This window comes from Polistes dominula, unplaced genomic scaffold, assembly GCF_049000335.1.
Source record: "Polistes dominula isolate Pdom_NZ unplaced genomic scaffold, Pdom_raw_medaka contig_11, whole genome shotgun sequence".
Classification (NCBI taxonomy): domain Eukaryota; kingdom Metazoa; phylum Arthropoda; class Insecta; order Hymenoptera; family Vespidae; genus Polistes; species Polistes dominula.
Window position 1 is genome coordinate 2,715,778 of NW_028301154.1, and position 12,131 is coordinate 2,727,908.

Here is a 12,131-nt window from a genome sequence, read left to right on the forward strand (position 1 = left end):
TTGTTTTGTTTCTTACCTTCAGGAAAGCTTTCCTTCTTCTTCTTCTTCCTCTTCCTTATCCTACTCCTCATTCCTCCTTCTCATCCAGTCACTACTACTACTTTCATTTTATTTCATTTTATTTTATTTGATTTGATTTTATTTTGCTTTGTATTCTTTCTTACATTTTGTCTCGTACGCTAGTCGTCGCCAGTATCAACCTTCTTCTTCTTCATCTTCTTCATCTTCTTCATCTTCTTCTTTTTCTTTTTGTTGTTTTCTGTCGTAGGTTGTCTGGCACAGCGAGTTTTATACGCGAGAATAAGAAAAATTCAACAAGAAAAACGACAACTACGACGATAAGGATTGAGAGAACGCTTTCGTGAAAGCAATAAAAGAATTTGATTCCGTCTATTAAATGAGGACTTTATCCCTTCCCTTCCCTTCCTACCTTCATGCCTTCTCACCACCTCTCAGATATTGTCTTCATATGTGTGTGTGTGTATTTATTTGAGTATATTCGTGTACGAGTGTACGCGTTTATGTTTGCGTTTAAGGTCTTTAGCAATGGAAAGGAAAAATAGTGGTGTGTGTTTGTGTATGTAAGGGGGTTGAAGAAACCACGACTTGGTAGAGGTACGAGTGAGGAAAGGGAGATTGTTGTGGTGGTGGTTTTCTCTAGAGAGAAAGAGAAAAGGAAAGAAAGAAAGAAAGAAAGAAAGAAAGAAAAGGGAGGTAAAAAGAAAGAAAGAGAGAGAGAGAGAGAAAAAGAAAAGGTACGGTTAAGGGAAAGAAAGACTGCGTCGTTATTCGAGCACGTACCTTTAATGAGGTGGTGGTGATGGTGGTGGTGGTAGTGATGGTAGAACCTTACAATTCAAAGGGAAAAAAATTTTATAATACTGAATCTCGTGGACAACCACGAAATAACGAAGCGGTTTGTTAGTTATGCTTACTGTGATAAATGTTCGATCGGTTTCTTCAAAGGTTGGTCATAGGATTTTGATTGGAAGAAAGAGAGAGAGAGAGAGAGAGAGAGAGAGAACATTTTGTTGTGAAATAATTTGAGACGTTTTGAATTAAAAAAAACCAGAAAAAACAAATTGGAAAAGTTCGAAGAAGAAGAAGAAGAAGAAGAAGAAGAATAGAACATTAACCCTTTGAGTTCTATATCAGAACGCATATATGCGTTTGTTCAAAGTTCTCAGAGTGTAATAATTTTGATTTGAAATTTTTGAAACTGTAAAAGGGATTTATTTCTTTCCATATTTATTATAGACTATGATTAAGATGACGGTGAAGGACAATGAAGGAGTAGAATGAGAAAGATGAAGTATGAAAAGAAAGAGAAGGGGTTAAAGAAGAAGAAGAAGAAGAAGAAGAAGAAGGAGTAGAAGTAGAAGTAGAATATAGGGGAGGGGGAGGAGAGGTAAGACAAAAGTTTCGTAATAGAGTCTTCTTTCGTTGTTGGTTAACGGTGAACGTAAGAAGCGATAGCCTCGATTTACCCTTATTATTTCTACAAAGAAGTTTCATAAAAGTTGGCAAAAGTTGCGAGGACCAAGGGGTTGGTTACGAGTACACCCCCGTTTATGCACGCTAATCCGTCTTACTCGTTTTAGGTTTGCTTGCTTGCTTGCTTGCTTGCTTACTCGGCCCACAGGAAATTCTTTTCTCTTTCGCAAAACCATTCCCTTCTATTTTTCATCCCCCTTTCCGTAATGCTGCTGCTACTGCTGCTGCTGTTGCTGTTACTGATGGGTGTGGTGAGGTGAGGTGAATTTCTTCTCATTCTTTTCCTGTATCTTTTTTTTTGTTTTGTTTTTTTCTTTTTGCTTTTTGTTTTTTTGTTACTTTAATGGCTTTACTTTAAAGCTCCTCCAAAAATAATATCCGTGCACGCGACGACCCCCCAAACGTTTTTCACTGTCTCGCGATATCTCTCACCTAGAAAGGATAATCGGCCTCGTTTTCCCTATTTTCCGAGTAAAAGTAAGATATCTCGCGTATAAATCAACACCGGTGTTTTATCTTAACTTAAATATTTTCCCGCTATATCCAACAACAACCCTACCCCCCTCTCCTATCCCCCCGCCTTTTCTTTTTTCTTTTTCTTTCTCTCTTTTGATCTTCTCTTGAATAAAAAAAAAAAGAAAAAAGAAAAGATCACCCACTCGAGTTACTTGTTTCTAAAGAAATTTGGTTGTTTTGTTCTTCGATTTCAATTAGTGTATGTATAATAATAAAATATATCTCGGTGTTAAAAAAAAAAAAATATAAAATTAATTAAATATAAAGTTATAAACAATCGAATTTATATAAAACAAGGATGAAAAAATATTGTGTGTTTAATATTGAAATAAAAAAATATTATCCGTTGACGACTTACCACCTAAACGTAATTCTGCAGTTGCTTGTACCATTTCATAATCATTTTTAGCGAAGCATTGATACATTCCTTTGTCGTCCCTAACGATCGAGGATATATGTAAGATCGAGCCACCATTTTCAGTAATTTTCGTTCGACCGGATGAACCTTCCCTCACAGGAAGTCCGTCCTTTGCCCAAGAAATTGTCGGAACTGGTCTACCAGTAACGGAACACTGAAATTCCGCATCCTTTCCGAGATCAACGGTGACCTGTAACAGATAACAAAGTGGGGATTTAATGATTGAACGTATTGGAATTAGAAAATGAATTTAATTTGAAAAATTTCAATTAAAAAAAAAAAAAACCTTCAATTTTAGTCTCCTTTTAATTCTCTTGGTTTGTTGTCATCGTCAATCTTGTCGCGTTTGTTTAAATAATAAATAAAAAAATTGTGTGTGTGTGTTTTTTTTAATGATAAATCGATGTACCTTTTGTTCAAAGATTTGACAGAGAACAACAGAAGAAGGTTCCTTTTTTTATATTTTATTTTATTTTTAATGACAAACGATCAAAGAAAGAAGGATTTATTAATTTAATAAATATTAATAAAGAACGAAAAAAAAATGTTGAACAAAGTTTTTACAGAAAAAATGCGTTAATATCTTGAAACAACAATAACAATAATAACGATGATAAATAACCAGTGTTTAAGTCGATACGATGCAAACAGTAAAATAAAAAGGAGTATAGGAGGAGAACGAGATAAAAAGAGAACATTGAAAAATTATTCGATATAGAAAAAGATAGAGATACAAAAAAAAAAGAATTAATAAAGGAACGAAAGGAAAAAGTAAAAGTAAAAGTAAAAGTACAAAAAAAAAATAAAAAAATGAAGATGGAAATAAAAAGAGTATTGTGTTGAACTGTTTGAACTATAGTCGACGTTTGACTACTGGCCTGGAAGGGCCAGTTGGAGTACAACATTTTCAAATATAATCCAGGTAAAGCAGGAATGTGTCTCACAAAGCGTAAAGAATTAATTCTTTTTTTTTTTTTTTCTTTATTTTCTAGAGAAAGAGAGAGAGAGAGAGAGAGAGAGAGATATTACGAGAGCGTATACCGTATTGGCAAAAAGTTTGATATAGAGTTCGTTGATTTCTAATCAAAATCGAATACAGTCGAATAACTTTTCAAACCACCAGGGTATTTGTACAAGCGTAAACTGAAGTCTCTTAAAAAAAAAAAAAAAAAAAAAAAGGGCAAAAGGGCAGGAAGGGAATTTTTTTTTTCATTAAAAATGATTAGAATAACCTAATTAAATTGAAAAGATATATTGAAATAAAAATGTACATGTAGACACTTATTTTTTAAACATATTATTCTTATATATTTTTATATTGAATAATGAATTATTCGACGAGTTTGTAATTATTTAAATAATTTTATAGAAAAAATTACAACTATATTGAATTTTACTACTTAATGACAGATGTTAATGAAACATTTTTTTATTTAGCGTAATTTTTTTTCAACATAGAATATAGGATAGTATTAATTTAGGGATTTATTTATTATTTATTCAGATGTTATATAATAAGTCTCTAAGTTATGTAAATTTGTTTATAACATTGTTTTCAAATATTATTCTATAATTTGAGATATATCAAAATCAAAATTACATATTCGATGTTGTTTCATTTCTTATTTCAATTCTCCGAAATTATTAGAGAATATAAATGTGTTTATAAAAATATATTTTAGAATTATATTTAAATGAACGTTTTATTAGAAACACCATAGTAACTTGTAACAGGAGCATTTTAGTTTATTAGGACAGGGGTCGGCAACCTGCGGCTCGCGAGCCACATGCGGCTCTTTGCATGTGAAACTGCAACTCTTTAGTTAAAACAGTTTAATAAAAAAAAAAAAAAAAAAAAAAAATGAGAAAAAACATTTAAAAATAGTTGAGAATTAAGCATCGATGAAAATAAATAGATTATTATTATTATTTTTTTTTTTTTTTAATCAAAATACTAACCTTATTTATGCGAGTATTATTTATTGTTGGCAAGACAAAATTTGATGGTTCTTGAAAAACTTTGAAATTTTGTAAATTGTAATTGTTGGCTCTTCCGATACAAAAGGTTTGCCGATCCCTGGGATAGGATGATAACGATGATCGAAAATTTTTCAAGTGTTTCCACTCTACAATTGTAGAAGTGTTTCAAACGAGAAAGAGAACTACTCTCTCATCTACGATTATGTACAAGTATCCTCTCGAATCGTAATACTACTAACCACGTAAACCAAACGATTTTCTACCTATACTAAAACACATGTGTATACATATATATATATATATATGAGAGATCAGGTGCAACAAGATTGAACGTATGCTCTCCACTATCCCCCTTATCTGTCATCCTAATGCTTCTCTCTATGCAACCGAGGAGACAAACGGTTCTCCTTAATAATGCACAAAACCGATTTACGGATCAAAGGACTGGTATTATCAAGGTAAAAGAGGATCTGATTAATCTGTTCTGATCGATATATCGAAATACCATTGATACGATCAAAGCTTACCGAACTATGTTCAAATGTTCATCTTTTTGTTTCTATCTTTCTCATTCCATTTCAATTATTTTCTATTTTCATTTACATTTGCATTTTCATTCTCCCTTTTTGTTTTTATTTTTATTTTTCTGTAAACTATGGTTAATGATTTATGAAAAATTTATAATATCAAAATTCAGTTTCACACACATTGTTGGTTTTAATATAATTAATTTAATTATATATATATTATATTTATTATTATGATATTATAATTTATAAATGTTAATTAATGTTAAATAATAATGTTAAAAATAATCATAATAATAATAATAATAATGGAAGATTATTTTCGACTTATTAAAATAACTCTACAAAGTTTTACAAAAGACAAACAATAATTAAAAAAAAAACAGGATAAAACTTGGAAAAGTAAACAGATTAAACTACTATAAGAAAAAAAAAAAAAAAATAAGAAAAATAAGAGAATGAACAGATGGACCAAGAATGATGGGATTTAAATTCAAATATTTCGAATCAATTTGCATCGGGCGGACGATTAATCGAGCTACTTTGTGAGTACTTTTACCTTTCGTCGAAGGAAAGAAGAATAAAAAAAGAAGAAAAGAAATAAAAAAATAAAAAAAAAAAAAACATAGAAATGGTTGTTGGATTGGAAATAAAATAAAAGGAGAGAAAAGTTGGCGATGAAGGGGAAAGAAAGAATGATTGTGAAGGTGGAGGTGGAGGTGGAGATGGAAAGGTATGAAAAAAATATTCAACCGAGTCGTTCGTTTCTCGTAGTCGAACGCTTTTCATTAAATATTGTTAAGAGGATTGTACTTTACTCCCAATACCTTTGTTCCCTTGATTCTATAGGAAAGTTTCTTTTTTACATAAATGTTTCAGGTATGTATATAAGAACCGGTTTGATTCGAATATTCTTTGACAGAGAAGAACGAACGAACCTTCGATGAAAATAAAAAGGAAAATATATATATATATATATATATGTATGTATATGAAATGACTCTGAGATAGTCTTCTCTTTTTAAATAGGGTTGGGAATTTAAAGTAAGTTTCATACGGAAAAAGAAATGAATGAAAAAAAATAAATAAGAGAAACAAAAAACAAGAAGAAAAAAAAATAAATAAAAACAGGGAGAGGAAAAGTAAGAAATGGGGAAAAAGGGGTTTCGTTATTATCTTTCGTTGATTTTTAACTTTGTGATTCTTTTTGTTTTTGTTTTTCTTCTACTTCCTTCTATTTTTTTATTTCATTTTACATATATATATATATGTTCTTATTAAGGAAGTGTATTAAATCGTAATGAAAAAGTATGTAATTTAGATGAGTTACGTTGAAGTTTGATAAGTTAACTTTTCACCTTTATTCTTATGTAGATTCTCCTGTTTTTTTTTGTTTATTTAAAAAATTTCTATTTTACACGCTTCTTTTTTTTATAATTTATAATGATACAATGAAATAAACTTTAATATCACATGTCCAATATATATATATTTTATTATAATTAAATAGTAAAATAATATGTGATAATAAGGAGAAAGTATTTTTATAAATGGTACACCCAGTATATGTTATATGCATAAACCGAAATATTTCTCGTCACTGTTACAGAAGAATGTTACCTACTTTAGAATATATTCGTAAGAATCAAATTAGTCGAATATTTGTGGTACTGAAATATACGTTGAGAGAATAATCTTTTTTTTTTTTAATAAAAATAAGTCACCCTGTATATATGTATATGATGGTAACCATGAATCAAACATTTCGCGTGGTTCTTCGAGGCGAAATAATTGACTCTTGAATATAACTCGTCAAATGAAATTATTCGAATATTTGTTTGATCGAAATTTTATTCATCATATTATTTATTAAATTTATATCCGGTGTATAATAAAAAAAATATGCAAAAACACAATACTTTTTATCGGAATGTATAATCATTTTCATTTGAAATTTTATATTTACTTTGAAACGAAAACAAACAAATAAATAAATTGCATTTATTTTCACATTTAAATTTATATTAACTTTTTTTTCTTTTCTTTTTTTTTGATGAATTTTTCTAAAAATAAAAACCAACAAGATATTTTGCCAAAGTTAATATATCAATTATTTCTTGCAAATTATGTATTATTTTTATGTAGAAAAAAAATTAATTAATTAAAAAAGAAAAAAATATATTTAACTTTAAAAAGGGCATCACACACATATATATATATGATTACAGCCCTGACACGTTGACCCATTGACCTACATATTTTCAGGATAAAAAAACAGGTGACCGCTTTCTCATGCATAAGGATAAACGCGACCTACATTTGTAGGTTAGAAAAAAAGAATGAAATGAAAAATAAACAGACAACTTTTCCGTATATGGTAAAACAGTGACCTACATTTATCTTGGATAAACACGTGACTGCTTCCTTCTCTCTATACTATTACATTTTCTGAAAGAGAACCACGTGATATTGGCGTGACCAATACGGTAAGATACGTTGACCTAGATTCATCAAAGAAAATCGTAAACACTATTGGGATAGGTTGATTCATATATTCGTTCATTGATGAAAACACGAGAGGTTTACCTAAGGTATATAACATGAACGTGTTCAAAAGCGAATATCTTTTGAAATAAAAATCGTAGAACGACGACAGTGGTATCATTTTAAAGCCAAAGATTTCTTCTTCTATAATATGGTATATGAATAAAAAAAAGAAAAAAGTTTATCCCGTAGGGATGAAATATTTAAAACGAGTTAAGTTCAATATAAGAGGATAAGTTTTTGCATTTATTGTTAAAGAAAATGTTGTGTCATTTTATATCGGCGGCGTGGCATCCATTGCACGATTTAGGATTCATGACATCCAGTATAATGTAACCACAGATACATAAGCAGAATATTCTTATCCGAGTATTTTCTACCTTTAAACTTTATATACACTAGCACTATATTACCATACTTTACTCGTCTTTAAGTATTCCGGTTATATCGTGATGTGTGGCGAAGGCAAAACCCTCTTCTCTTGGCATCGAATTTTCAAATATTCACCCATACCTTAGGAATCTGTTTGCTCCCTTGGAAAGACATAACCGTGGTGAGAAGCTCTACCCCTCTATAAACCCCCCACCCTACCCCACCCCACCCCTCCCGTTTATGTTTATCCCGCTTTATGTTTACAAAATCAACCCAGACGTCGTGCACTTGTTGGGGGGTGCACATCGACACTTTACAAGAGCAGCATCACGTTTTACGTATACATCGAAAACCGATACATGATAACGAGATGAAATCAAACATTGGATAGAATCTTTCTTTCTTCTTGTGTGTGTGTGTGTGTGTTTTTTTTTCTTTATCATAATATTTACATTTTTCTTGGATATAAAATATAAATATTAGAATATTGTGTAATACGGTAAATAAATATTGATGATGATTTCTTATTTCTTATTATATAATATATAATATAATATAATATATAATTATTATATATTATATATTATATTATATTATATATTATTTATTATATATTTATTATATATTATTACTTATTATATAATATATAATATTCTCTCTTTATTAAATAATTTGTTGAATTATTTTAACAGCATTGACGTTGCATTATATATATATATATATATCGTATTTTGTTATAGATATTTATTATTTTATTTCTTTAAAAATAATATTTGAATAAAATTAATCACCTTGAATAAATATCAATTGACCCAAATAATTTGCTTAGCTTTGAAAATGATCAAAATTATATTGAACCTTATATATATATATATATATATATATAATTCATCTTCTAATTAATTAACACACACACATATTATTAGTAAAATAAAATAATTATTTCTATATATATATATATAGAAATGGTATATAGCATAAAGAAATTTTATCGCGTTCTCGCAAATGGCAGGCAGTATTTTCCTTCGATAAAGTTTTGAGCTTGAGTTTGACGCATTAATGGAACGAAATTGCGGCAACGAATGGCAGCCAATATATGAGAGAATCCGAGCGTTATAAGCGTTTCCTTGCTGATGACTGCAAAAGTTATGCGAAAGGCTTCCGGTGAATGAATGCTATTTCATTTCCTCTCTTTCTCCACTCTTTCGCTTGGTCCATTTACCAATATCTATTCCAAATGTTCTCTCTCTCTCTTTCTCTCTCTCATTCACTCACTCACTCACTCACTCTCACTCACTCTCACCCTTTTCTTCTTTTTTATTCTTTTCTTTTTTTTCTTTTCTTTTATTTTCTTTTCTTTTCTTTTTCACACTCTTTTATATCCAGAAGGCTGTCCTCACCAGATGGAAGAATACCAAACGTTTTCTCGCTTTCGTAGGACAGCGACACTTCTTTCCAACATTTTCTAGTTGGCGACTCTCGATCGACCAACCAACCAACCAACCAACCAACCAACCAACCAACCAACCAACCAACCAACCAACCAACCAACCAGAGAACCCTTCTTCCTTTTCTTTTCCATTTACTTTCTTTCTTTCTTTCTTTCTTTCTTTTATTCATGCGTCTTTTACTCTACCTTTTTTTTTTTAACATTTATTACACCTTTCATGATTTAAGTTAGCACCATGTACCTAATTGTACTACCTATATTAATTTATTAAGTTCAAGGAAGACAAAAATCCATGTATGTGTTTTTTCCTAATATTTTTCATCAAAATGAAACGTATACCTATTTAAATCCGAAAAAAGAAGATAGAACAATGAAAGCTCATTCAGAAATTCTCAAACATGATAGGATTACTACTATTAACCTTTGCTTATACATATCACCCTTCCTGGAGTAACACGCTTACCACATTTTCATCAAAATGAAATAATATACCTGTTTAAATCAGAAAAAAAAGATAGAACAACGAAATCTAATTCAGAAATTCTCAAACATGATAGTATTACTACTATTAACCTTTGCTTATACATACCACCCTTCCTGGAGTAACACGCTTACCACACTTGGAGTTCCAAAGGACCCGGACGAGACAAATTGTTATAAAATAGAAACTATTGCATAGACTTACTGCAACATTTTTTTTCAGACTTCTTTAATACTTACTTAAAATGACTATATAGGTTTTATAATTTTAAATTACATTTAAATATGTTTAAAAAAATGATCAAAGTTGAACAATTGAGAAAAATGATTTAAGTTGCAAAAAAGGTCTGAGTCCTTTGGAACTCCAAGTATGGTAAGCAAAGGTTAATAACAATAATAATAATAATAATAATAATACTCGAACAAAACGATACTAATTGGTACATCGTTGTTAACAAAGATGTAAATTATAATTCGAAAATAATGATTAATTTGAAAAGCAAACAGTTTAAAAGGTAATTCTGATAAAATGAGTCAAATTTAAGCACATCAAATCCTACTACCTTTGATAATTCATTCAAAATTTTGTTAACTCATTAACTGTTTCTCACTTTTCATTTATTTCATATTCTTCCTTTTTTAATTTCTTTTTTTTCCTTAATTTTATTTTTGAATAAATATTCCGATAAATTGTTATACAATGAAACGAAAGAGATCCGATTAACAACGAACAGTCTAATAATACGATCGTTTTCTATATATTATTATTATTATTGTTATTATTATTAATATTAATATTCAAATTGCACACGAAATAGAAACAGAAACAGAAAGAGAGTGTGTGTGAAAGGAAGAGAGAGAGATAGAGAGAGAGAGAGAGAGAGAGAGATGCAATTGATGGCGTTTTACGTTCGATAAGTTTAACGACGTATTATTAAATGTGCCTCGAGGATATTAATAATAATTATAACGTAACAATAACAATAACAAGAAGCGACAATCGAACTGTTTGCCAATAATTCGCGTTTCAACCATTTTCACAAAATTTGCTATAACGTAATACATAACGTCATCTCTTTCTCTCTCTCTCTCTCTCTGTCTCTCTCTCTGTCTCTGTCTCTCTTTTACTTTCTCTTTCTCTTTCTTTCTTTCTATTTATATCTATCTATCTATCTATCTATATGTTGAACCTCATCGTTCCATAACAAGAGATCGATTTACAAAGCCATTTTGCTACATAGCTACGTGCACCGTTAACTCGTTATGGGATGAGTAACTTAATTAAGGTACGCTTGGTAACGAACGCATTGGCGTAAGCATTATGAAAACGTGCGTTTCTCTCCCGCGTTGATCATTTCAAAATTGATATTCTATATATTATTATATATTGTAGTTGAACTTATTTAGTTACCTAACTTTCATCAAATTATTTTTCTTTTTTTTTTTATTTATTTATTTTAAATAACAATTAACCTTTTAGAGAGTGCTATGGATGCATCATATGCGTTTGATAAAAATTACCCGAGTGGTTTATTACACACGCATATTTATTACACACATCATCATCCTAAATATAATTTATTATTAGAATTTAATTAATAATAATTAATACAATAATAATAATAATAATAAATATATTTAATAATATATTTTAATTATAATAATTATATAATTATATAATTATAATATTTAATAATATATTTTAATAATAATAAATATATTTCATTCCTACTAAATATTTGAATTAAAGCTTTTGCACTCAAAGTTATAATATTTGTCATTACACATATTTACCAACCATTTACAAAGCAATTTCAATAGAAAAAAAAAAAAAACAAAAAAACGTCATATTGACGTATTATAAATAAATGACATATGCATAGTTTAAAAGAAAAGATCATAGTTGAGATGATATGTTTGTCATACTGAATTAAATTTGTTTCAGTTTTGATTTTTTTATTGTTGTTGTTGTCTCCGTAGCAGAATCCTCGAGTGCAAAGGGTTAAAAGTATTCACCACTCGAAGGATTAATTAACCTTTATAATTATTCTATATTCATAAACCACCGTATTAGTAAATCTTGAAGTAAATAGTCATTTCTTTTAACGTAAATAAAAATTGAAGTAATGATCAAATGAAAAGACAGGTGATCAAATAAAAGCTTGATTACCGTAAAATAGGAGTTGTGACGGGGGTGGGGGGGTGGGGAGTGGGAAGGTTTAGAAAGAGTGAATGCATCTTTAGGATGTTCGTTACACGCTTGAAGTATTATTTGGATCAGGTATTCGAGGTTTTCTTCTCACTACTGTTGTTATCCCTTGATGGTATTTAACCAGTTGCGATCTCTCGA

The 12,131-nt window shown here is 29.6% G+C and overlaps 1 protein-coding gene across 11 annotated transcripts in view; it reads right to left on the minus strand.

The window, feature by feature from the left end:
- Window positions 1-12,131, minus strand: part of LOC107071973 (cell adhesion molecule Dscam2) — a 191,048-nt gene that overhangs the window by 27,051 nt on the left and 151,866 nt on the right. For all 11 annotated transcript variants that reach the window (XM_015331475.2, XM_089178704.1, XM_089178702.1 and 8 more), the window contains one exon: window positions 2,369-2,618. In XM_015331475.2, the coding sequence (XP_015186961.1) occupies window positions 2,369-2,618 (250 nt within the window). The remainder of the gene's footprint in view (window positions 1-2,368; window positions 2,619-12,131) is intronic.